This window comes from Cornus florida, unplaced genomic scaffold (assembly GCF_030987335.1).
Source record: "Cornus florida cultivar Cherokee Brave unplaced genomic scaffold, ASM3098733v1 CherokeeBrave_3.0.0_Hap2_Chr08, whole genome shotgun sequence".
Taxonomy (NCBI): Eukaryota; Viridiplantae; Streptophyta; class Magnoliopsida; order Cornales; family Cornaceae; genus Cornus; species Cornus florida.
This window is the reverse complement of record NW_026775578.1, coordinates 5183720-5210851: the sequence shown is the minus strand read 5'-3', so window position 1 is coordinate 5210851 and position 27132 is coordinate 5183720. Positions and strand designations below refer to the sequence as shown.

Below are 27132 nucleotides of genomic sequence, written 5' to 3'. Positions count from 1 at the left end.
ATGTTTTTGTTTTTATTTTTTTGGTCTCCCTCTATCCCCCCGAAAAAATAATAATAATAAATCTTTTGATCTATTTTGCATTCTCGAGCTGGTCGCTCACTGTGCTAGAAGAAAAGAGCAATTGAGTTATTTAACATTATTAAATTTCATACTTGTTACAGAAGTAGTTAGTCCTCTAGAAGGGATTATTGATAGAATGACAGCCATTCCCTCATTTACATCTATTTTTTGGGGTTTTTCTCCGTAAATAATTGTCTTAAGAGGGAAAGGCTTTCCAGCAGTTGATCAACCAACCAACTCTCATATGCTTTCTTACGTTTTTTCTTCCAACTCTTATTTTTTTCTCTCATTTTTCACTTCTTTCGTTTTTATTGTCAAATTAAACACGGTTTAAGCTCTCATTATTTTTCCTTTGGTGAGTGTTGATGAAATAAACACACGTATGGAACAACTTTGAATACTGTGGAACCAAACCCAATTAAACTAGGATTTCAATAGGTGCTTTACCTTACTTTTATTGGTTAATTAACTTAATTTCCACTCATTTATTACTTTTAATAATGCATATAACGTATAAACATACTTACCGTAAATTATACTGTACATACATAAACATATATTTCGCTTTTGTTAGTTAAATAATTTTCATTTATGGTGACACAGCGGTTTGAACCTGTATAAAAAACTACTCTATGAATCACCAAAAAGCCATGTGTGTACAATTAGGAGGAACAAGTAACATTGTAGTACTCATTTAATTTAAACACTCACTATTTGTCTTATAAATTAACGAATAGGAGATTATGTTTCACGAGTTGCTGGCATTATCGATGATCCAGATAATGATTTCTCCTGAAACAACAATCTGATCAGATGCAAACAAACAAAGCTGCATATATGTTTGTCTTCTTTACTGAAAGATGAAGCCACCTGCCCTAAACTGGCCCCATTAGGTGTAAAATAATATGGTTCCATAGCCATGCAAAGTGCTAGATGGCTCAATACTCAATACTCATCACCAACAAGATGATGATCCTATATATACCTTCACTTCCCACACACCACTTCACATCAAAACACAATTGAGCAATACTTAAATCTTCCTTCTACGTGTTGCCATGGCTAATAGGCCTATCTTGCTCGCTCTTTCTCTCTGCTTTGTTCTGTCCTTCCATAGCTGCATTGCCAGGCAACAAGATAGCTTTAGGCAACAAGAAGCCGACCAATATCGACAACAAAATGAGTGCGATATCCGGAGCCTCAATGCTCAAGAACCCTCAGACCGTTTCCAATCCGAAGCCGGTCTAACCGAGTTCTGGGACTCAGACAATGAGCAGTTCCAGTGCGCCGGTGTGGCTGTTTTTCGTCGCATCATCCAACCCCAAGGCCTTCTCTTGCCTTCCTACTCCAATGCACCAAAACTCTCATATATTATCCAAGGTCAGTAAACAATATTATATATTCATATACGTTGTTGTGTTAATGAGCTGATTTTGTATAATTATATGTGATAGATGATTGATATAAACATGCACTTATATATATTGACAGGTAGGGGTATTCAGGGGACCTTGATTCCTGGCTGTGCCGAAACCTTCCAGTCATCTCAACAATCCCAGGAAGAACGAGGACATGGAGAACAAAGCCCGACGAGATCCCTAGACCAGCATCAGAAGATCCGACACTTCCGAGAGGGCGACGTTTTCGCTATCCCGGCTGGAGTCGCTCACTGGGTCTACAATGACGGCGAGAGAGATCTTGTTGTTGTTACTCTTCTTGACACTATCAACAATGCCAACCAACTTGACCAAGATCCCAGGGTAACAAACCCACCATCACAAACTTTAAGCTAGCTATATATCCATAATTTATATTTTTATTACTGCAATTTATGTTCATTGGAGTTATTTGAATTATTAATTGCAAAACAAGTGAATAATAATTGTGTGATATTGTAGAATTTCTTCCTTGCTGGAAACCCACAAGGCGAAGAGCAGCAAGGGCAATGGCAGGCCAGTAGGCGAGGAGGCCATGAACGGCAGAGCGGCAACATTTTCAGAGGCTTTGACCTTCGGGTTCTGGCGGAGGCATTTGGAGTGGACCACGAGACTGCGAAGAAGCTTCAGAGTGAAAATGATCAGAGAGGAAGTATTATCAGAGTGGAACGTGGCCTTCAAGTGGTAAGACCACCACAAGATCAGCGTGAGGAGGAGCAAAGAGAACGTGGAAACGGCTTGGAAGAAACCATTTGCTCCGCCAGGCTGAGAGAGAACATCAATGATCCCTCACGCGCTGACATCTACAACCCACGGGCTGGACGTCTCACCACCGTCAACAGCCTCAATCTTCCTATCCTCCGCCACCTTCGACTCAGTGCAGAAAGGGGTGTCCTCCACAGGGTGAGTCGATTAAATTGAGGTTACGCGCGCCGCCGTGGAGTTGCTAGTATCAAATCAAAAACAATTTACATCATTAATATGAAATTACTAAAATGACTTTGAAATTATGGTTACAGAATGGTATCTTCGCACCACACTGGACCATGAATGCGCACAGTATTGTGTACGTGACAAGAGGTGAGGCAAGGTGCCAGATCGTCAACAACCGAGGACAGACCGTGTTTGACGACAACCTCCGTGAGGGGCGGCTAGTGGTGGTGCCGCAGAACTTTGCAGTGGTGAAGCAGGCCGGAGAAGGTGGATTTGAATGGGTGGCATTCAAGACCAACGACAATGCCATGATAAATACTCTGGCAGGACGGACTTCGGTGTTACGTGCCTTGCCGGTGGATGTGATTGCCAGTGCATACCAGATTTCACGAGAAGAAGCACGGAGGCTCAAGTTTGAAAGGGATGAAACTACTTTGTTTGGTGGTTCTAGGTCCGAGAGGAGGGCTTCTGTTTAAAAATGTAGCACGTAGTAATGCGGAATATAGCTACCTACTAGTTTGTTTGTTCGTTTTTGCTGCTAGTGGCACATAATAAGAGAAAGCATTCATGATGTGTTTGGTTCATCATGTTCCAGGTCTCCTGTTTTATGTTTCGCCTCTCTCTTTCTCTCTCTCTGTGCATACACCACCAAATTACAAGTAATATTTTATCTCCGAATCGAATAATGCAGTAGTGGGACTTACCCCGTCATTGATTCCTCAAAGAGGTCAATTCTCACGACTGTGTAAATATTTTTCAATCACCCCCGGATTAGAGGTCGTGTACTCTTAGTTGTTTTGTTTTGATCTGAGAGTCGATTCCTAGTTGAGTTTGGTAAAAATGATTACTCAGAGCATCCAATTACAAGAAGTAATGGATTATGTAAAAATCGAATAATGCAATAATCTTCATTCATTCCTCAAAGAGGTCATCCCTCATCCTCTCAAATGATCGATGCTCCAAGTAATCATTTCTTTCTGATCAGGGTTTACACTCAAGAGTAACAGTCCTCTGTTTTCAAATTCTGAGAGTTGTTTCAGTTTGTCGTGGTTTGGGCTGAATATGGCTTTGTTTTTCTTGTTTCTGTTTGGGCCTTGCCTTGCTTGTTTTTTGGTCTTGTAGGTTTAGGTCCAGTGAACAAAATTACCCAAAGAATGATGATGGGGCATCAAAAGGTATTCCTTACGCAGAGAGAGTCAAACTCATCAAATCAATCCTCTGTAGTATGATGAGCTATTGGTGCAATTTGTTCATTCTGCCCAACAAGCTACTGAGAAACTTCTTATGCTGTGAAACTTGTTGTAAACATACAGGTGCAAAGGTAGCATGGAGGCTTGATATGCAGGACTAAACCATATGGAGGGCTTGGGTTTCCAAACCTTGAGATTATGAAAAAGGTAAGCGTCTATGGAGCATTTTATCAAACAGAATGAGTAATCTATGGGTAAGAGTGCAGCTCATACGAAACTTAATTTTTTGGAAAATCAATATTCTACAGATGAGCTCATGGAACTGGAGAAAGCTTATCCGGCTTATACGAACTGATTAAAAAGATGGTAGGGAATAGGGAGAGAACATACCTCTGCGAGACAATTGGCTACAGAATGAACCACTTGCTGACAGGCCTATACTCCAACTTTCATCCAAAGCACCCAAATTTCTACAGAAGCCACACTATTCAACTTCAGTGTCAAGAATCAATGAAACTTTCTCCCAATGTTAATTACCAAATTTTATACCATATCAATACATAACTTTACCTTAAAAAAAAAAAAAAAATGTATTCCCCTTTAATTCAATATACATACGGTTTTCTTGGCGTGGGTTTGTGTTTGTTTACCTGATATTAATTTGGAGGAAATGAGAAGGAAATAATGGAGAGGAGACTGAACGGGTGAGCTTATAAAAATTATTAAGATTAAGTCACTTACATATAATGTAAGGTTTTTTTTTTTTTTTTTTTTTTTTTTTTTTTTCTCCTAATTTAATTAGTTTAAATGGTCATTTATTAGTATTATAATTGAGTCATTTTAAGTCGTCTTACTTTGCTTTAATGGGTCAGATCAGAGTAGAGGTGAGTAATTTATCATATTTTTATTTACTTCTTTTCATATTAGTTTTGGTTTTTCTCCATTTCTGTTTTCGTTTATGCAAACTACTCTTTTCCCCCAAGTCTCGTTATCCGTCATCATACACTCATGTCCATTTATTATCTTATTTTGTCACTAATAGGCCTATTACTGAAATCTCTCACATTTTAATTAATGATTTTTAATTTTCTTTTATTTATTTATTTTTTCAAATCTAATTCATTGGATGCATAGGCAACTTTGGACTGGAGCCAAACCCAATTAAACTAGGATACCACATTTTTATTGGATAATTTTTACTTCTTACCATTAATAATGTGTATACCGACAAATATAATGGATACGGATCCTTTCTTGGCAGAAAAATAATGTAATGTATATAAGAGTATTGCTATTTAGTCAGATAAATAAAAATTTATTACGTTACTGAGTCTATGTTGTTACCTATGTGTCAAATATAATGGGACACATTTCAAAATATAAGATAATTAACTATTTGAAAAATTGTAATCAATTTTTAAAGTTTCATCTTAATATAATATCTTTGTTGACTATTAAAGTTTTGTATATCAAATTATATATGTGTTTTATATATATCAAATTGCATTTCGATCTCTAACGTATATACGGAAGATTGCATCTTCTATATATAATTAGATAGGCATTTGTTCATTGATATAATGATCAAAACTAATAATCTATGTGATTCCAGAAACAAAAAAAAAGAGAGAAATTTAAAGAAAAAATGCAAAGCATTCAAAAATATTGTAATTTTTGTTCTAGATTTTGTACCAATCAAATTATTCTATTTGAGCACCATGAAAAATACTTTGAAAAGAAAAAAGAAGATATACGATTATGAAAAACTGAAAAGATAAGGAAAGAAGTTATGAAAAATTGAATAGATAAAGAAAGGAAAATTAACGTATTTTATGAAAACAAAGAAGAGTAGTAACGATGCCTGTGCTTAACATATGTTTATTGTGCTTATTAACTAAAATATGGTGATACAGCATGTGGTTTGAACCTGTAAAAAAACAAACCAGTCTGCTCATAGAGAGGAATCACGTACAAAAAATAGCCATGCCTGTGCAATCAGGAGAAACAATAGGATGCATGACACATTTCATCAATCTTGTAAATACTCTTGATTAATGATAACATTTATGTATAATACGCATCAAACTCTCAGGAATTTATGAAAAATGCTAAATATCACAAAAATATTAGAGAGTAAGCAAAGGGGAGAAAATACAAAGTAATAATACTCCCTAGAAAATATTGCTTGTTGAAGAGAAAACAAAACAATTACTTACTTATTTGAAACCATGGGCAGAAATTATGAAACCCAATAAGGTTATAATTTATTCAAGAACTTTAGTTCCATGAAATTTGATGAAAGTCGAAACAAAATAATGGACCTTCAACAGAAAATTTCAGACTTTGCAAGAAAACATTGCAAAATCAATTATTGTTGAAAGAAATTGAAAAAAATCCTCTGCATCATTCTTGATTTTCTTTATGGTTAAATATTACTTGTTGCACGAGGACAAAAATTTAAGGTCTCAATTGGTTGAAACACTGGGATTCGAACTAGAGTCGGACAAAGAGGAATCAAAATAATCTCCAGGAAAACAATGGTGTAGTTCCATTAGTGAAACACCCTATAAAAAAGTGGTGATTTTCAGCTCATAACATTTTTTTTTAATTGCATCACTAACTTGATGGAATTGAAATTGAAGAGGATTATGAGAAGAGGGAACGGACACGTTTAAAGATGGGTGAGAAACCGAATCTTATCTGAAGTGGATAGTGTTAGTAGAGCTTAAAACGTCGTCATTTTTGTTTTATTTTGAGCTGTCCATCACATCTCAAAAATTATTAGAGATGTCTCCAGTAGAAACAATGTATTACTACCTTATTTAATGAATAGGAAATTATCATTCACCACGAGTTAGTACATGGAGTTACTCTCAGTATTTTCTCGTGAAGAACGAGGACATGGAGGACAAAGCCCATATGCAAACAGATGAAGCCACCTGCCCAAACTGGCCTTATTAGGTGTAAAAGAATATGGTTCTATAGCCATGCAAAGTGCAAGATGTCTCGATACTCATCACCAACCAGGTTATATGTGTCAAGTCTCAAGCCCCCCACATTTCCTATATATACATTCACTTCCCACTCGCCACAAAACACAATTAAGCAATACTTAAATCCTTCCTCCCAAGTGTTGCCATGGCTAATAGGTCTATCTTGCTCTGTCTTTCTCTCTGCTTTGTTCTGTCCTTCCATAGCTGCATTGCTAGGCAACAAGGTAGCCCTAGGCAACAAGAAGCCGGCCAATTTCAACAACAAAATGAGTGCGATATCCGGAGCCTCAATGCTCAAGAACCCTCAGACCGTTTCCAATCCGAAGCCGGTCTAACCGAGTACTGGGACTCAGACAATGAGCAGTTCCAGTGCGCCGGTGTGGCCGTTTTTCGTCGCATCATCCAACCCCGAGGCCTTCTCTTGCCTTCCTACTCCAATGCACCAAAACTCTCATATATTATCCAAGGTCAGTAAACAATATTCTATATTCATGTACGTTGTTGTGTTATTGAGCTGATTTTGTATTATTATATGTGATGGATGATTGATATAAACATGTACTTATATATATTGACAGGTAGGGGTATTCAGGGGACCTTGATTCCTGGCTGTGCCGAAACGTTCCAGTCATCTCAACAATCCCAGGAAGAACGAGGACATGGAGAACAAAGCCCGACGAGATCCCTAGACCAGCATCAGAAGATCCGACAATTCCGAGAGGGCGACGTTTTCGCTATCCCGGCTGGAGTCGCTCACTGGGTCTACAATGACGGCGAGAGAGATCTTGTTGTTGTTACTCTGCTCGACACTAACAACAATGCCAACCAACTTGACCAAGATCCCAGGGTAACAAACACATGCACCACAACAAACTTAATTCAATGCTTGCTAGCTATATATCCGTAATTTATATTTTTGTTACCACAATTTATTTTAATAAGTAGTATTAATTACTATAGTTTTTAATTGCAAAAGAAGTGAATAAAGTAAATATAATTGTCTGATATTGTAGAGTTTCTTCCTTGCTGGAAACCCACAAGGACAAGAGCAGCAAGGGCAAGGGCAAGGGCAAGGGCAAGCCCGCAGGCGAGGAGGCCATGAACGGCAGAGCGGCAACATTTTCCGAGGTTTTGACCTTCGGGTTCTGGCAGAGGCATTTGGCGTGGACCAAGAGACGGCGAGGAAGCTTCAGTGCGAAGATGATCGGAGAGGCAGCATTATCAGAGTGGAACGTGGGCTTCAGGTTGTAAGACCACCACAAGATCAGCGTGAGGAGGAGCAAAGAGAACGCGGAAACGGCTTGGAAGAGACCGTTTGCTCCGCCAGGCTGAGAGAGAACATCAACGATCCCTCACGCGCTGACATCTACAACCCACAAGCTGGACGCCTCAGCACCGTCAACAGCCTCAATCTTCCTATTCTCCGCCACCTTCGACTCAGTGCCGAAAGAGGTGTCCTCCACAGGGTGAGCCATTTAATTAAGGAGGCGCGTCATTTACACGCGCCGCCGTGGAGTTGCTAGTATCAGAACAAAAACAATTTACATAAAGTAATATGAAATTACTAAAATAACCTTTAAATTGCGGTTGCAGAATGGTATCTTCGCACCACACTGGAACATGAATGCGCACAGTATTGTATACGTCACAAGGGGTGAAGCACGGTGCCAGATTGTCAACAACCGGGGACAGACAGTGTTTGACGACAATCTCCGTGAGGGGCAGGTGGTGGTGGTGCCGCAGAACTTTGCAGTGGTGAAGCAGGCCGGAGAACGTGGATTTGAATGGGTGGCATTCAAGACCAATGACAATGCCATGATAAATACTCTGGCAGGACGGACTTCGGCGTTGCGTGCCTTGCCCGTGGATGTTATTGCCAATGCTTACCAGATTTCTCGGGAAGAAGCACGGAGGCTCAAGTTTGAAAGGGATGAAACTACTTTGTTCGGTGGTTCTAGGTCCGAGAGGAGGGCTTCTGTTTAAAAATGTAAATGTGGCTACCTACTAGTTTGTTGTTTGTTTGTTTTTGCTGCTACGTACGCAGAGAATAAGACACAGGCATTCATATGCCTTCGTTAATGCTACTTTGTAACTATGTAAGAGGTGTTCTTAATTTTGAATAGATAATATAATGCTTTATCTAAAATTCTCATCGTATATTATTAAATTAACCCTTAGTCGGTTTTAAATTAAATTTCTATTCGAGTGTCCCAACTTCTTAGACATGTATTAGTCTACTCTTTTCCTTCAATATTGCCCTTATCTCAAGGTTCTATAGTGTATACTAACGGAACAAAATTTAAAATTCACATTAATTTTGAGAAGTTTTCTACTTCATTTGGAATTTATTTTGGGTGCACAATTAACTGAAGGAAAATAAAAAAAAAAAATAGAGAAAAGAAGAGTGCACATACATCATATATGTATGAGTGCAAGAAATAAAAAATTAGAGAAAGAGAGAATAAAAAATTACGCACACACATATATATATTGTGGAAATCAAAAAATGTGAAGAAGAAAAGTAATAAACAAATAAATAAAGGGGGAATGAATTAAAAAAAAAAAAAATTTATGGTAAGGGAGGAAAAAGTTTCAAGAGACCACCTTGGAAATTTGAAGGGGCAGCTGCCCTTTGAGCAAATCCTGGCTTTCAAGCATAATTTAGGGAATTTAAGAGTTGTTTGCATTAGTTTTTTAAAAATAAACTATTTTTTCTAGATAAACATAAAAATGACATAATTATCTTTTAAAACTTAAAATTTATAGAAGTAGTATTTTAAAGGATTGTTAAGTACTCAATAAAAAAGATTTTTATGGGTAAATTATACCGAAGTTTTGGATAAATTTACACACAAGGAAATTGTTCAAAGCATTTCCCTAAACTTGTGGAAAAGTGAATTTAAATATAAAAAATTAATAATACTCTTATATTATAGTAACATGTTATATTACATTTTATAATATAAAGAGAAAGACCAAAATTATTATTTTATAAAATTTGGTCTAATGTAAAAAAGATAACAATAGGTTGGAGAATGTCAAAATAATACTTTCTCGTTTAAAAAACTATGTCCCAAAACAGTCATTTATTTTTGAGGCAGGGGTAGCTGTTTAAAACCTCACTAAAGTTCAACGTAATTTACTAAAGTAAAGTTGTACCAATATGTCATTTACTGTTGCATATTAGCCTCAGTCATCCAATGAAGTACTCCTGTTATAAAATTCAATTTAAAATTATTATTTCAGATGGTGAAGCAGAACAACTGCTGTCTTCATTTTAAAAAGTTTCCCGAGTCACGAGGCGGTTTATCTTAAAAAGTTAAAGCCCACCCAAAACGTTTGAGAAGAAGAGACCACTCATCAGATCCAAATCCCAGACAGACAGAGTGCAGAGTGACAATGAAAGGTTAGGAATTAGGCCGAGTTACAAGAACATGGAGAGTTCTACTCTACTGCTGAGTCGACTCGTTCTTCTTCTCTTCCTTGTTTGCTTGGGCGGAGCAGGAGCAGCAGCAGGTCAGATGCGTAGACCCGGTTTTCTCTACACGAGTAACAGAGGACTGTGCACACCCCAGTAAGATTTCTCTCTCTCTCTCTCTCTCATCTCTCTAAAGCTGCTTTAAATCTTATATCAATGTATGGTTTCTTCAGACATGTGAAGATAAGGGAGAGATATTGTTTGTTTGAATTCAAATCGGAACCAAATCCTCTCGATTTTTACCCAAAGTGTCTGAGTCACCGAGCTTCAATAAAATCATTCGAGTTTTTAGCAAAATCATTTCAATTTAAATTTTTTAAAAAGAAATAGAATAAAACGTTTTAGTATTAATGTTTTTGACATTTAGTGCATAAAATCGTTGGAGATTTAGCAAACAGTCTTAATTTCAATCTGATTTTATTTATTTTTCTATTTTAAAAGAATGAGTAAAAATAAATAAATAGGAAGACGGAAAGCGGTAAACAGTGATTGTTTGTGTTGACTGTTGAGTCATAAAGTCGTGGGCTGAGTGGATTGAGTTGCGGTTGGGGGCAGGTTTTGGAGCAGCAGAAGAGAAGCATGGCCAAGGATGGTTCCACAGACATCAACGGTTTCGAAAGTGTTCGGATCTCGAGCGTACGAACGGTACAGGTACGACCTGACGCTGCTGGAAGCGGCATCAAGGAACGACGACGGCGACAATGCCTTTGCGAATCTGGTGAAGCAGTCTACTGCGGCGTTGCTCAACTCCTACGCCAGAAAGGGATTTCCATACACTGCTTGGGAAGTCAAGACTCTGCTCATCCAAGCTCTAGTCTCTAAAGACGCCGCAACTGTTCAAGCCCAACGCTTCTCCGAGGCCAATGAGGCTTGTAATTAAAGCTTAGTATTTAGTATTTGTTTTTTCCTGTGATGGTATGGTGTACGCTTAGCGTGTTTATGTGGATGACAGGATGTGGTAGGTTTCACATCTTGCATGTGTCTCAACTTCTTGTAACTTTTAAACAAACAAGCAAAAATTTTTTTTGTTTTTGTTTTTTTGGATAACCTAGAACGCCCCAAGCCAAGACTCCTTGGACCTTACCTTAAGGCACCAAACTGGAAATACTGCAGCCCAGCCCCATAGTCACAATACCGGATGAGTCGAAGTTTTAGCAGGGAGTAATGAAGGCTCGAACCTGGGCGAGTGAGTACCCAAACCAACACCTTACCATCACTGCTAGGCCCGGAGCAAAACTATTTCTCTTTGTTACCATGGAATTGAAGGATAAAACCTTGAGGTATTTGCTTGATTGGCATTTCTAGACCAATAACTAAGGAGGGATGACTGATGAGGCATCCAGACAGGCTACTTTTTTAGTTTTCCTCCAATATATCACTTGTCACTTTTAAAAGTGCTCACGAAAATTTTAGTAGGAAAAACTAGGTACCCTTCGACAAATTATTGGGCTTTTGCTGTATGCTCCGGTTGCTAAGGCTATGTTTGGTTAAGTGAAAAAGAAAAAAAAGATAAAATTAGTTAGGAGGGAAAAGAAAGAAAAGAGAATAATAATTTTAAGAAAAGATAAGAAAGGTTAATAAGGAAAATAAATTAAAAAAAATTATTTTTATATATTTACTATTATACTTTTTTATATTTTAAAAAGACAAATTTATAGATTTGTGTGATATACAAATAAATGCATGTGTTATAACTGCTAACAAACAATCATCATTCATATTTTTAAGTACACATAAATTCAAACCCCAAAGAAAACCATTCAGCGAATTTGCTGCAATTGCTGTTTGATATATCAAAAAATCTACCTTAAAACTCCAACCAACTACAACTGATAAATCAACGACGTCTTGATTGGTTTGTGACCAAAAAAAAATTATATATCCACTGTAAAACCACCAATAAGATCAATAGTACCCTAGACAAACCACCATTAGCACTATATTTAAAGCTCTTACAGTTCCAACATCCAAACGGATAAGATCTTTATACTTCCTCCTCTTGGGCGAGACCACAACATGAACCCACTTCCTCCCTCTCTCTCTCTCTCTCTCTCTCTCTCTCTCTCTTATTTCTCCTTAGCTAGCAGTGAATTTTGACGCCATTGTCTTCCACCATCAGTGAAATTTGGCGCATTTGTGCCCCTTCGGCAAACTGATTACATGCCCTAGAATCAAGTGTGAATTTGATTTTGTGTTTAGGATAAATTTGGCATGAGAAAGATTACATCAAACCTATCCTCCTATTTTCTTCCAGTTTTTGAAAGATAAGAAAGTTATTATTTAAGCCTTGTGATATCTTTCCAAAACCATTCATTTCCTTTCCATTCCTTCTAATTATTTATGCTAAACATAATTTTTTAATCACCCTACATTACCTTTCCTTCCTCCCTTTTCCATTGCACCAAACTGAGCCTAAGGGTTTTGTGGCTTGCTAGCATCTTTTTTTACTTTTTAAAGTGGATGGTGAGTGTTCGAAAAATTTATATTAACATGTTTTTATATGTTTCTGCCTGCATTGTAACGTTTGGTACTGTATTGATGATCTGTAAATTTTTTTTTTTGAAAACTCTTAAATGATATTTTAAAACTAATCATTATATTTTTCAAATTTGCAACACTTTTTTACTAAACATGCCTTCTTGTTTTTTTTTCCAAAATTTTTGCAATAAATGGACAAACATGTTTTTAATTACTATTCAAAATACTCTATAACAAAAGTACTTATTTTATTTTAAATTAAAATAAAATGCATACCAAACATGCTCTTAATCATTAAATTTACTCAAATTGTTGTTGATACAAGACACACATGTTGTAAAAAGGCTGAGTATCGTTTTGGGTCGGGTCTAGGATTCAGTTGTGGCTGAAATGGGCCATCAACAATGACAAAAATGTGAACTAAAGGTCTAAATGGCCCAAATTTGTCTAGAACTCATGATCATCCTTTGGTTCGCCAGGAGAAAAGACAGCTTAAGCATTGTGAACTGAGATGTCACGATGACCTGATAATTCATAACTCACTAAAAAACCGTCCAAATCTATCCAATTGTCATCCCGGATAGTGCCTTGTCCAATGCGTGGAGTAAAAAGGCCTAAAGGGTGAGTGCCATTTTGGGTCTGGTCTATAATTCATTGGTGGCTGAAACCGGCCCATCCAACAAAGACAAGAATGTGAACTAACGGGTCTAAATGGCCCAAAATTGTCAAGAACTCATCAACATCCTTTGGTTGGCCATGAGAAAAAAGAAAAAAAAAGAAAAAAGAAAAAGAAAAAGAAAGCTTGTGAATTGAGATGTCAGGATATGATAAAATGGCATGTTATGTCATTCTACTTATTAATTTTTTGTTTAGCATAAGAGGATAGAAAAATTGTTTCTTTTGCCAATCAATTTTTTATATTAATTGTTGTGATAATCTTTGATAGAAACACTTAAAAAGAAAGAAAACAAGTGTATTTTTATCTATTGTAATTGAACTCTATTTATTAGAGTGGCCAGGAACCAAAAAAAAAAAAAAAGAAAAAAAAAAAAGATTGAATATGGTGGCATTATTAGTTTGAAAAATAAGTGACAAGCTTACTAAGAAGGTCGATATATCATATCCATAAAGCAAAAACTTATTTTAGATCCCTCTGGTTGTGCCCAAGTATCTATAGTAGGTGTTGGAAATGGGTGAGGCCTAACCCGTGAGAGATAAATGAAAAATATATTTTTAATACTTTTGTCAAACAAACGAAAAATAAAAATAAAAATATATTTTCTCTGAAAAAGTTTTATATTAAAACCTTCAAAACAAATGAAGCAAAGTCCAAAAATAAGGATCTAAACAAATGTTTTAGTGACCCAGCAACCCGAAATGCGCAATATTATTTGTAGTCATTTACCTAACTCCTAATATTATATAATAATTTATATTAATTTAAATTAAGAAACAATATAACAAAGAATATAAGCTTTTGAGTTCTTTCCAAATTATAAAATGAAGGAACATTGTTGAATTTTACAAATTTTAGTAGTTTTATTTCAAGTCAGTTGTATATATATATATATATATAAGTTGCAGTATTTAGTTCATATATTTACCATTTTTTTTTTTTTTTGTAACATTATATTTATTACCATATTATTATTATTTTTAAATAATCAGAGTACCTCGAGAAATCCTTGAAATTAATACAATTTGAGACTTTTGAGTGGGTTGAGAATTGAGATGCATTGGATTCATGTAACTTGGGTCTGACCCCTTGTCCTCCTTTGTTATTTTAGGGCTTGGGTTTGTTTGGGCTTGGGCCGTGTTTGGTTGTGAGTTGCGACGATCGTTCTATGTATATATACATATAACCTTTTTTTCTAAACCAAAAATAGTGTGCGACACAAACAAGCCCTAAATTTCGGATAGGTTTGCGAGTCTCAAACCTACTGCTTCTTTACCTTGAGGAACAAGAAGAAGACATACGATACAGACATAGAAGAGAGTTTTTATTTTGTGTTGAGGAGAGAGAAGAGAGAGATTTTGTTCCTCTAATGGCTAGTCGAAAACTGGTTCGAGATTTATTTCTCTCCAAACAGTTCCTTCATCGTCACCTGCTAACATCTCGACAGGTTTTCCTAAAACCTTAAATCTCTATTATCCACAATGTTTTCCATACATATGCACATGTATATGCATATTACTGAATTTATTTAATGGGTTTATAATTCTTTCTCCTAGGTTTCAACTTCAGTAATGTATTGGGTAATCTGTGTTATTAGTACTACTGTTTTTATTTTATGGGTTTGTGATTATTTTTCAAAGGTTTCAGTTTCAACTAATATATTGGGCAATATTTGTTATACTTGGGAAATAGACACACACGTGTATTCGTGTAATTATTTTATGGGTTTGTGATTTTTTAACCTAGGTTTTAAAGTCCGCTAGATATTGGGAAATCTTTTGTTATATGCACACATATGTATTTGTATAGTCCTGTATTTATTCTATGGATTTGTGATTATTTCTTGTAGTTATCAAATTCAACTACAAGATTACGACTGCTATCAGCAAGTGGGCATCAGGGTAATCGTCAATTCAGTATCTTTAATGAGTTCTCGAAGCAAGTTAAAGAAGCTACCAGGTACCTATTTTTTTTCTGGGAACCAATTTCCATTATAGTTCTCTCTAACTTTAACTTTGTTAATATGTAACAAACTTTCTGCTTTATTGATTTAAGTGGTTGCTTGTGAAGCTTGAGTTTGGTTGGGTGCTATGTATTTCTTTTGGGCAGTCTTTCTCTAGTGATATGTGTCTTATTCGTTATGTTAATATTGTTGGAATTATAAATTTTTGAGATGGGAAGGCTTTGTTGAGTTCTGATTCTTCCCTTTCTTGCGCTTTCTTGGACTGATTTCTTCAATTTTGCTAGTTCTCATTGTTTCCAACTCTATTTCTTTTTTCTTTTTGATTTTTCAACTAGCATGTTTGGATGGGTCCTTGAATTTGAACAGCATGGTTGCATCTTTGGGACTTTTGCTGTAAAAATCCATCACATGGAAAGGAACATTAACAAAATAGGATATTTCACCCTATCTCCTGACATGTCACATGTGATCCTCTTAAGATTTCTTCAGAACAGTCAAAATTTTAATTTGATAGCTGTCATTTTTCCCATTGGCATCATTCAAGATGGTTGTTTTTTACCCTGAAATGCTATCTAACTTTAGATTTGGACGGGGTTACTCAATTTCCATGAACTTCCAACCATGCTCTAATTGTTTGGATGCTATCTCTACTCATTAACCAAGTTCATTTGGTCCCAGAAATCAGGAATTCCAACAGTCAGTCAAGGAACTGAAGGAGAAAACAGAAGAGCTGAAAGGGGTGAAAGAAGATTTGAAAGTTAGGTAAATTTTGTGTGATAAATTGGCTTTTTTTATTCTGTAATTCCTATTTTATTTGCTTATTGGCTGAGACATACTGCTGTATGTCAAGGCTGGGCAGAAACTTCCAATGGGGACTCAGATGGTGAACTGGCGAATGCAGAACGAAGCAGACAACTGAGCAGCTGTACAAGCATGTGGATGGCGTTTGGACGGAGGCTGAAGCCACGGCAAAGAAGGTCTGATTGGAACCTGTCCTTATATATGCCTAACATCTGCAGTACTCCATATCACCATCCAGCTTGAACTCAAACGATTTTTTCTGGACAAATTATAATTTCATACATGTTTTCATCTTCAATCCTACACCATCTAGTTCCTTGAGAATTTACATGGCACAAACTTGTTTAATCAGTAAGCATTTATAACGAAGGGTCTTAATGCTTCATTTGCAAGCTTGTAATGTTTTTATGTGGTGTGCATTCATAGAGCCCTCGATGCTTTGTTTTAGAAATTTGTAATGTGCGTACATGGATGCATTCATGCGTCCGTAAAAATATTTATTTAAACTGTGCATGTCATATATTGCCAAAAATGGAATTTTTTCTTAAGAAGAAAAATGGGGCTTATGAACTGTCATTTTATCTTTATCTTTATTATTAAGGTGTTCATTATCACCTCATATACGATTTTGACATATTTAAGCCATTTCCCTTTTGCATCCGTTTTGCTAATATTTGAACTTTTCTTCTGTTTTCTTAATTTCAATTAATTTTGTTTATATTAGTTTCAGCTAATTACAACTTAAACTTCCAATTTTGTTTTGTTCTGTTTTGGTTACTGCTTACACATTTTTCATCTTTAACTCTTAATAGCTGATAAACTTGTGCATTTCTTCAATTTCTAAGATGCTGGTTGTTGGTTATCTCAATAGTCAGCAACTTGGGGCTTGAGTTGGCAAGAAGTGGGGTTGGGTCATGTCAAATTGCTGTGGGTCCAAAACAAGTGAACACTCGGATCTATTTTTCAAATATTAAAATGCATTAGAAGATTCAAATATTATAATTAAACTGTTGATCATCTCGGTTTAGTTGTTGGACTTAGACTCTTGTCCTATTTAGCGGATTAGCAGGTTAGTCCCAGGTTCTGCCAGATGTAATTCAGACAGTGGTTGTGAGTGCATGTGGGTATCCATTAGAAGATTCAAATATTATAATTATAAACTGTTGATCATCTCGGTCTAGTAGTTGGACTTAGACTCTTGTCCTATTTAGCGGATTAGCAGGTTAGTTCCAGGTTTTGCCAGATGTAATTCAGACAATGGTTGTGACTTATATGAAAAAAAAAGGGTAATTCAGACAGTGGTTGTGAATGCATGTGGGTATCCAGAATTTGGTGGATCGTAATATTCAAATAAGATTTTCTGAAAATACATCATCGAAGTTTGCCATTGTTGCTTACTAGAAATGTTTATTTATTATTATTTTGTTTTGATAGTGATGCCCTTTGGAAGTTGTGATTGCTTAAAAGCAGTTAGTTTTAGTCTATGAAGATGATAAACGTTTTTGTGCTTGTATTGTTTTTACTTTTTAATTTTTTATTTTAATTTTTTTTTTATGCAGTTCTTAACTTCTGTAATTTTTTTTTTTTGTTTTTCCAGTTAGAATGCGGACATTTTAGTAACTTCTAATCTTACCATAGCTCTGGTTCTTCCGTGCAGCAGTTATAATGGCAACTTTTTTTAAAGGCCTTTTACTAATAACAAAACAAACCAGTATTTGCTATTCCGATTACATTATATTTATCATATTTGCTGGTTATTTGTTGTTTGCAGGTTTCTGCTAATGTGAAGGAGAAAATTTCAGCTGCCACAGATGAGGTAAGCACTTTTTTTATGTGTAGTAGTAGTACTAGCTTATCAGTGATATACTACCTCAACTTGAACTGGTAAGATCATTAAAATGATTCTGTAGTCTATATTTTGTTTGGTGGTTTAGGTCAAAGAGACTTTCAGGATTGGAAAACAAGAGTCTTCAAACTCTACTGGTTCTTCAGCTAAATTTGGTGCTGATGTGAAAGATGAAAGTAAGGCTTCAACTGGAGAAGACAAACAGCAGCAATCTGAGCCTAGTGACACTGCAGAGACATTGTTCGGCAAGTTTAAGTCTGGCATGTCTCATGCTTCCCCCAAGGTTTCTTTTGCATTCCAGAAATTGAAAGAAGCAAAGCCCATTGACCTTGTTAAGAAAGGGTATGACATTGTAAAGGATGAGTTGAGTGGTAAATCAAGTAGAAGAAAGCACATTGATTATGCAGCTTCTCCCTCAACTACTTCATCAAAAGGAGAAAGAAGCACAAGAACTGAGGTGGTGTTTGTACCTACAAAGCAGTCCAAGTGGAGCAAGAAGTGGGAGGCGCTAAGAGAGAAGGTAAATGAAATATTCTTGCGAATTCTCCTGAAAATAACATTTTATTTATTTGTTTATTTTTGTTTAAGTTTTTTTCCTGCCAATTGAAATGGTTTCCTTACCTTTAGATGCAAGGCCATCCTATGTTCAAGCGGATCGGCGTGATAAGTAAACCTGTGGTGGAGAAAAGTCAGGAGGTACATCGCAATCCAGAATCCTAATAAAGTTCCTTTTCCTTCTGCAATTATATTTCATAATTGTTTTATATTTTTGTCTTTCCTTGTCATTTATATCTGGATACTCTGTTATGGACAAGGCTCTTGGCATTAAATGCCATATGCAAGAAATCCTATATGGAACTTAGTGGATGAAGATGGTGAGATATTGATATGTTTAGATTTTGTTGAATGCAACGAAATGTGGTTGGGATGTGAGGAATTTAATGCATGGAAGAATTTAATTAAAGGACTTTATCTGTTTATGTTATCATTAGTTTGTATGGTAAGTCAGGTTGAATGTTTCTCTAAATAACAAGTGATTGAAATATATTCAGTTAAAACACATTGAGGGATTCAATTTGAGGACTTTGTTTATTAGATTCATAAATTGTCTATTAAATCCCCTTATATTAGATTACAATAGCAAAATGTGTGTTTGGTACTTTGTTGGAAATAACGTGTATATAATGACTTGCCTGAACCTATGCTCGCTACCACTTGAGTTCTTCTATTTATTCCTTTTTTTTTTCTCTCTCAATGGAGAACTGCAGTTAGGAATGCATTTTTAATGCGTGTTGTTATGCTTCGAGGCTGAGTCAAGTTCAAGAGTTATTATGTCCTATCTGAGTTGATTCCTACTAGGGAGGTTTTGGGGCAGTAAACCTTTCTTCTAACTGTAGTTAAGGATTGACTTCTGTTCACTTCATATATGGGTCTTTGGGATCTCACAATTGAAAGTGAGTTGGGATTGTGATTCAATAATCAGGCAATTTGAGGAAATGTTGGCAGGTTGGAGTAGCCTTTAAACCAAAGGGACAGGAGTTGAAGGAAATTTTATGGATGGTGGTGAATTCAAACATCATTTGGTGGATTGAGTTCTGTGTTGAAAGAAGGGTGGCTAAGTGATGAGGGAACTTCGGCTGTTAGTGGTTACCAAGGTTCTCAGGATCAGGGTTCTGCTTTTGATTGATTGGACAGACTAGTTTTTAGGATAGGATCAAGGATCGTAAGATACTTACCAAAATAAGGAAGAAATGACTAAATATATATGTATAGAAGAATTGTTGAAATGACATAGAATCAGCCTAAATCACTAGCAAACATAAACAAAGTTATTATAAATTTATCAAACACTTGCGTATGCAGATATTCACCCAAGTATATTTGATAATGTAACTCAAAAGGGAACACCATAAAATCTACAAATTTTAAGGTTGTGATAAGGAGATCGTGGTTAAAATCCTTACATTTGCATTTTTCCTTTTTAAAAATATAAATTTCGTGATGCCTAAATTACTTTTTAATGGAACAAATGAAGAAATTCTTTCGTACAATCTTCTAAGCACCAATGACATATGACATAATTACCAACAGTATTAAGAAACGGTATAAGACCAACCCACTTTACACTATCTTCCGAGCACCATGACAAGTTATACATCTGAAATCCTCAAGAATTCTGTGCAATTCTACTAGAGTACTGTGGCGATTCCACAATCGTAAGTGATCATATGACAATCGCACTATGATCCTAAACCCTCTTTTTTCTTTTTTCTTTTTTCTTTTTTCTTATATGACCATTATAGGATCGTACAATTCTATGATCCAGATTGCGATTTTGATAAGCATGATTGTTACTGTGATATGCTTTAATTGGATGCAGTTCATTAGAAGGATGGCGGTCAGGGAATCTTTGAGTATAGTCGTGCTAGAATTTCAAATAAGTAACAAGTTTGTATGATGCAAGTTCAAAGGGATTTGGAGTTTTTTTTTTTTTTTTTTTTTTTTGGGGTGGGGGGTTTGTTGTTTTGGTTGTGGTGGGGGGGGGTTGTTGGATTTCAGAGGGAGATGGTCTCCCAGTGGGGATGGCTGGATGGGAGAGTTGTGCCTTTGGCCTATTGTTTGTTTTGATGACGTTGCTTAGAAGTTCCTTTGAGCTTTTTTTTTTTTTGGGGGGGGGGGGGAGGGGGAAGCTCCTTTGAGCCTTTTGATATTACAGCAAGGGGGATTTGCTGGGGAGTATGCGAGATTTACCGATAGAAGATTTGTTTTGAATCCCTTGTCTTTTAGAAGGGTCTAAGATTAAGAGTTTGGTTGGAGAGGAGCTTCTCAGTTACCTTAAAAGGAATTTGGAGGGCCATAAAAAGCGGCATTCATTGTGTAGATACTTCTTTGGAAGATTTTGATGACTAATATTTGGGTGTGAGCTTCGAATGGAAAAATCCTTCTGAATTGGTTTTGCATGATGAGGTGCTCTGAGGGGATGGTAAACCATATTTTGGTCCATTGATTAGAGGCTAGAGATTTGTGGTATTTAGTTTTAACCCTTTGAAGTTTACTGGGTTACACCCAGTTTAGTGAGTAGAGTTTAAATGTTCTGGGAAGGGGATTGCTCAGAGGTGGGAAGGTGTTTTGCTTTGGAGCATTTCGGAAGAGGTGGAATGGGTGCATAGTGAGTGGATGGAAATCGGGATTAAGTTGAAGCATGTAGTTCTTTATTTACTCTCTCTCTCTCTCTCTCTATATATATATATATATAGATATGCAATCTCTTCTAAATTCTAATTCTTTTGTAGATTCTCTAGGTAGCTTGAGTAGTGAATAGGGATGAGACCTTTTCTTTCTTTTGCTATTCTGTTTTTGCAGTCTCTTTTATACCCCTCATACGGTTGATACAGCTTCCCTTGGCTTTTTATTTGGTTATTCTTTTATTTATCTGAGAAAAAGGGAAAACTGCAGGTTTAGTAGCAGCATGTGCTTAGCCTGTTTGTTGTTATTTTTTTCCCACATATCTATATATCATCTCTTGCTGATTGTAGTATGAACGCATTGTTATTTTACAATAAATAACCTATTAAAGCCAAATATGATTGGCAAATTATGGAAAATATTGTTTTATTTACTCCCTCTATCCCAAAATTCTTGGGGTGTTTGGAGAATCCAACTTGTTATGGTTGTGGGTTTTTAGTAAATTTTTTTATTGTATTGATAAGAGTGAATTTCAAAATTATTCCTTGTTAAAAGACAAGGAGTACTGTGTAATTAGTCCACTTGTTTAATCAAGTTAATGTCAAAAGGATAGTTTGGGAATGTTATAAAAAATAGTACATCCATTTTTGGAATGGGACATGTATATTGGGACATCTCAAATAGAAAGATGGACAAGAATTTTGAGATGGAGGGAGTATTTATTTATATATATTTTCTTCTAGAAGTATATTCATTTGCTCCAAGTTTTATCAACTATCCATTACTGTTTCCATTTTCATGGGCTATCTTCCAGTTGGAGGCTGTTGGAATTTGTGATGATGCATTTTGATTGGCTTTCTTAGACAATTCATGTTCTTTCTATATGTTGTTTTATTTGAATAGTTTTGTCTTCTAAACTTTGTTATGCATATCTTGTATTCTATATTGTATCTTCTGTCCTAGTAACATATAGTTGTGTTATTTCAAATTCAGTTTTCCTTGGTTTTTGTGATTGGCAGTATGATTATCATCTTGTACTGTTGTTCATATTTATATTTTTCCTCTCAAAATCTGTTGTAATTGTTGTCTGGGTGGGAATTTGCAGCTTGCAGAAGACATGCGGGAAAGATGGGAGACAAGTGATCATCCAGTTGTTCATAAAATTCAGGAGTATGCTGCTCAAGTTGATTTCACCTCCTATTTTGCACATAATTATATCATTAGCTGAAAACTGTAAGTAATAGTTTGATGATGCTCTTTTTTGCAGCATCAATGAAAGTGTCTTTGGAGAAACATCTGCTGCACTATCATTCAAGGAAATACGACGCCGTGATCCGTAAGATGATGTGCCCTTTGGATTTTGTTTTACAATATTTTTTTATCATCTATTTTTAGCAATCTGTTACATATTTAACGTAATAATTTTTACTGTTCAGATCTTTCTCTTTGCCAGAATTCATAGTTGAGGTTCAGGACGTGGTCAGACCAGTTCTTAATGCTTACTTCAAGGTAATTTTTGAATTTATAGCAGAAGGAAAGATTTTCTTAGGGGCATCTTCTTTCATCTTTACATTTTCGTCTCGTGTCATAATTGACTGGATTCCCGTGTTCATTATTAGAGTCTTTTACCTATCTGACAAGTAATAACATATCAAAGCTATTTTAGTGCAATGGTAAATGTTTTGGCTGGCATCTAAAAGGGAGGGGATGTGGTTAGGGGGTTCAACTCATTGGATGACAGATGTTTATGTTCACTGACTACAGGGAGATACTGAAGTTTTGAAGAAATACTGTAGTAAAGAAATGATTGAGCGGTGTAAAGCGGAGCACGGGGCTTATGAAAGCCAGGGTATCTTCTTTGATAACAAGGTAAGAGAACAGGTCACTAGTGTATTTCTTGCTGTTGCTTCTCCAGAAGTTCAGTTATTCTTGCTATTTCTTTTGAAAGATGGCTTAAAATATCAAGCTCATTCCAAGGTCTTTTGTTCTTCAACAATACAAATTACTATCTTTAAGTATCTTCGTTGATAACGAGGTGAGGCAGAACAAACTACTAATGTATTTCTTGCTGTCGCTTCTCCAAAAGTTTAGTTATTCTTGCCATTTCTTTTGAAAGATGGCTTGAACTAACTGGGTCACTTTTCTGAGTTGCGTGGTGCGGAAGTTGTTAGTAAATTTAGTGAAAGACAATGATCCTAAGACCTAGAGGGGAGTGAATAGGTCTTCTTGCTTAATTTTTATGATTGATTAATTACCCACATAAATTAACAATTAAATCTAAACCAATCACGAAATGAACAATAAAGTAAAGCAAGTAAAGGAAAGAACGCACCAGACTTTTTAAACGGGGAAAAACCTAGCGAAAAAAAAAAAACCACGGAGACTAGCTGTGTCTAGCAAATCAATCCATTGTGGTAAGAAAGAGTACAATGATTCCCAATACCTTCGGAACTGGTCTTCTCTACAAGAGTCTATGATTCCAGTGCCTTCAAAATCATCTGCCATTGATTTACCTCCGACTCTCAGTGTCCTCCAATCTCAGTTCCTTCAGAACCACCAGCATTGCTGATCCACTCCAATGCAATCAGCTCACGATAGTCCGTTTTTTCAAGTGATTGATCTCGTCTTCCTTTCACTCACGAAAATTATGCTTCTTCGATCGAATTGAGTAAACTGACGTTGTCTATGAAAATCTTTTCGATTAGATGAAAAGCACCATCCTAAAACACTATCGTGCATGTGTGCTATCAAAAATATGTCTCTCTTAAAATCTCTCTCTAAGCTCCAACAATGGTGTGTAAAAATATTTTGTATCCTTCAAAAACTCTACGTTAGGCAAAAGAGACGTTTAAATACTCAAGAAATTTCAAATATAAGTTGAAAAAGTGTTGTCTACATTCCATTGGACGGCTCAACAATTTTAGTTGGGAAAGGAATAAAAAACTCTATCCAAAAAATAAAGTCCGGTATGCATCAGGACAAGTGCAACCGGTCGGCGAATTCCCAACCGGTTAGACTCTGCAGGTATGCAATTCCACAACTCTTGAGAGCAATTCAATCGATTGGTGGAAAGGCCAACCAGTTGGACTTTGAGAGATGTTACTTCTAAAGGGTAAACAAATAAAAAAAAAAATTCATTGGACTGTCTTTTGGATTTTAATGATAGCTTAAAGCTATACTGTCGTCCTGGGCGGCTGTTGTTTGCTTTGGGAGCGCTCCCCTTTTGAGCGTCTTTTATGAAATTTTGTCAAAAAAAAAAAAAAAAAAAAAAAAAAAAAAGATTTCTCAAAGTCCAATCCGTTGGACTTTTAAAAATGAAAATAAATTATTAAATCCAATGTTTAAAAATATTTTTAAAGGTAAAAATAAATTTAAAAAGCTTTTCAAAATATTTTTATCCCGAAGTCCTATTCCAGCCCAACTAAAGTGCACAATATCCTCACTCACATACCTGTTCTAATTGATGTCTACATCTGATCCAATGGTATAGAGGCACTTGCTTTTCTTCCATGTTCGAGACCTAGAATAGAAAAAATTACAACCCAATCTTCAGGTTTTGACACCGAAATTTTCTAATATTAAAACTAAATATCTCACAATCTCCCCCCTAGGCAATTTCGTGACGAACAGCCTAGACAATTTGTAACTGGAACTGAACTGAACCTTGAAAACTCAAAATACCCGTTGAGGGGGGGGGGGGCGGGGGGGGGGGGGGGGGGGGTGGGGGTGGGATCATACATACAAGAATGCAGGTCTCCGAAGCCGTGACCTGTTGGTTGGACTTCTAAAAATAAAAATAAATTATTAAAACCAACTTTTAATAAATATTTTTAAAGATAAAAACAAATATAAAAAGCTTTTTAAAATATTTTTTTTCGAAGCCCTAGTTCTACCCAACTAAAGTGCACGATGTCCTCATTCACATACCTGTTTTAATTGATGTCTACATTTGATCCAACATATAGAGACACTTGCTGTTCAGGAGTAGATATAGGGTGCACTGGGGATACCATGTCATTGGTATGCCCAACCAATCAAAATGCACTACTTAAATTAGTTGAGAGCAGCGCACCATATCTACTCGCTGTTCAGCTCCCTCAATTGAGACTCGAAATAGAAATTAAAATACAACTCGATCAAGGGCTTGACACCAAAATTTGACATCATTAAAACTAAATATCTTACAACTTTTACCAACGTTTTTTGTTCTATAATAATAAAAATTAATACCTGTTCAAGTATTTGAAGTAAAATTCAACAAAAATGCTCCTAGAGAGGATGTAGCACAGGAACACAATGGAGGCCTGTCATCTAAAAGGGCCAATGGGAACTGGGGTTCTAATCTTTATTTGTACGTGCTTCGGTTGTTTCATGAAGGGAAAACTTGGAATAGCATTTTGTTATAAAGCCTTTCCTTTCATTGAACTTGGGGAGAAATCAGGCAGCAGATTAATGTTGGATTGATATCAGATTGCATACCCGAGTTGTAATCTAGATATCTGAAGTCGAATTTTTTTTCACATCTTCTTCTTAATGCAGATTTTACACATATCTGAGGCAGAAGTAAGGGAGACCAAAATGATGGGAGACACTCCTATCATCATTGTGGTGGTAGGCACTTAATTATTAACATCTCTCTCTCTCTCTCTCAACGACTCTCTCTATCTCTCTTAATCGTGGAACCAAAAGCTGATACTGATGGTCGTTTTTCCTTGGAATTGTCACAGTTCCAAACACAGCAGGTGTACTGTGTACGTGATAGACAAGGTTCAGTAACAGACGGGAGCAAGGTACATGCTGTACCTTTTACTTTCAATAGTTTATTTATACAACAGTCCAAATTGCATGCCCACACATGCAACTAGCGCTGTAGGTGGTTTAGCTAGAAATTTACTATGTTGTTTTATCATCCATGTCAATTGTAGAGCCATGCAACTTGATTGTTGGATCTCACATTAATAGAACTGCTTGATATAGTCAAAACTAGCTCAGTCTGCTTTATATGATAGGTTTTCTATGGGAAAATTTCAACTTCCTTTTGCTGGAATAACATTAGCTCTTCATTGATTCAGTAATGTATTTTTCCGCATTATAAAAATTAATCAACCCTCGGGGGTATATATGTTGCTTTTATCAGGATACAATCCACACTGTATACTATGCGTGGGCTATGCAGCAAATCAGTGCTGAAGAACTTGGAGAAGGTGCTGTATATCCAGTTTGGAAGCTTAGAGAAATGCAACAACTTGGCATTCAGGCCCTTATCTAAATTTAAATTTTGCATTTTCTTTTCATGCCGATGGATGGTTGTTTGGGGTCTGCCTTCTCTGGGTTTTGTTTTCTCATTGCCAGGGAAAAAATTTAGTGACCATTTTTGTTATTCATTTTGATCCAGTAAGGAATGGGTTATAATTTATATTTATTTATACATATAGATATTTATTTCTCTTGGACTTTTATACTTTTGTTGCCACTTATAAATTATAAATGTTCGGGTAGACAACATTGCATTGTTTTCATAAGCATCTGCTAATCGGAACCTTTACAGGAGTATTCATAATTACATGCCAAGTTATATTATGTGATGATATTTTAAAAGTATTATTTTGTAAAGATTGATACCTGGAAACACACTTCACTGGCCCATTTTGAAGAAAGTATTTGTCTAATTGAATTTTGCAGTTTCTTGTTCTCCCTTATGTGTTATATTTTTGGGGCATTATTCCTCTGGTGTGGGAATTATTGGGCACCGAGGATCGAGAAGAATCTTGAGATTTGTGAATGTACAAATAGAAACTACCATTGTTTAAAAAAAAAAAAAAAAAATGGAAACTACCAGATTCTTGAAAGGAATAAAGTTATGGTACTAATGGAATCCAAGTGATCTCTGGATTGGTAACAAGATTCTTTCAATTGGCTACGAAATTAGATGTTGTGGAATCATGATGAATATTTGATTGATACATTCCATGCCTTGTTGAAAAAACCTTTCCTTGTTTACCACCAACATTTTCTAACCAAATCCAATTCTCTTGATGCCATTTATTTCTTGAGAATAAATGGAATGGGAGACCTGGTCAATAGCAGTTGAT

General features: G+C 36.0%; 4 protein-coding genes across 4 annotated transcripts; all 4 read left to right on the top strand.

Moving 5' to 3' along the window:
* Positions 1-109: 109 nt before the first annotated feature.
* LOC132269043 (11S globulin-like) lies at positions 110-3016 on the top strand. Its single transcript, XM_059770038.1, has 4 exons — positions 110-1440; positions 1552-1820; positions 1959-2399; positions 2516-3016. Exons 1-4 carry the CDS (start codon positions 1119-1121, stop codon positions 2903-2905), a joined length of 1422 nt encoding a protein of 473 aa, XP_059626021.1. The 5' UTR covers positions 110-1118; the 3' UTR covers positions 2906-3016.
* A 3720-nt stretch (positions 3017-6736) lies between these two features.
* LOC132269042 (11S globulin-like) lies at positions 6737-8758 on the top strand. Its single transcript, XM_059770037.1, has 4 exons — positions 6737-7079; positions 7191-7459; positions 7626-8078; positions 8206-8758. The coding sequence occupies exons 1-4, from the start codon at positions 6758-6760 to the stop codon at positions 8593-8595; spliced, it is 1434 nt and encodes a 477-aa protein (XP_059626020.1). The 5' UTR covers positions 6737-6757; the 3' UTR covers positions 8596-8758.
* A 1113-nt stretch (positions 8759-9871) lies between these two features.
* On the top strand, positions 9872-11123 carry LOC132268354 (uncharacterized). The gene is made up of 2 exons (XM_059769211.1): positions 9872-10186; positions 10646-11123. Exons 1-2 carry the CDS (start codon positions 10047-10049, stop codon positions 10968-10970), a joined length of 465 nt encoding a protein of 154 aa, XP_059625194.1. The 5' UTR covers positions 9872-10046; the 3' UTR covers positions 10971-11123.
* A 3338-nt stretch (positions 11124-14461) lies between these two features.
* LOC132269039 (mitochondrial import inner membrane translocase subunit TIM44-2-like) lies at positions 14462-26562 on the top strand. Its single transcript, XM_059770035.1, has 14 exons — positions 14462-14691; positions 15094-15203; positions 15886-15969; positions 16109-16184; positions 17780-17824; positions 17943-18374; positions 18482-18550; positions 22146-22210; positions 22308-22376; positions 22477-22549; positions 22805-22909; positions 25580-25651; positions 25768-25830; positions 26178-26562. Exons 1-14 carry the CDS (start codon positions 14614-14616, stop codon positions 26307-26309), a joined length of 1473 nt encoding a protein of 490 aa, XP_059626018.1. The 5' UTR covers positions 14462-14613; the 3' UTR covers positions 26310-26562.
* The last annotated feature ends 570 nt before the right edge of the window (positions 26563-27132 follow it).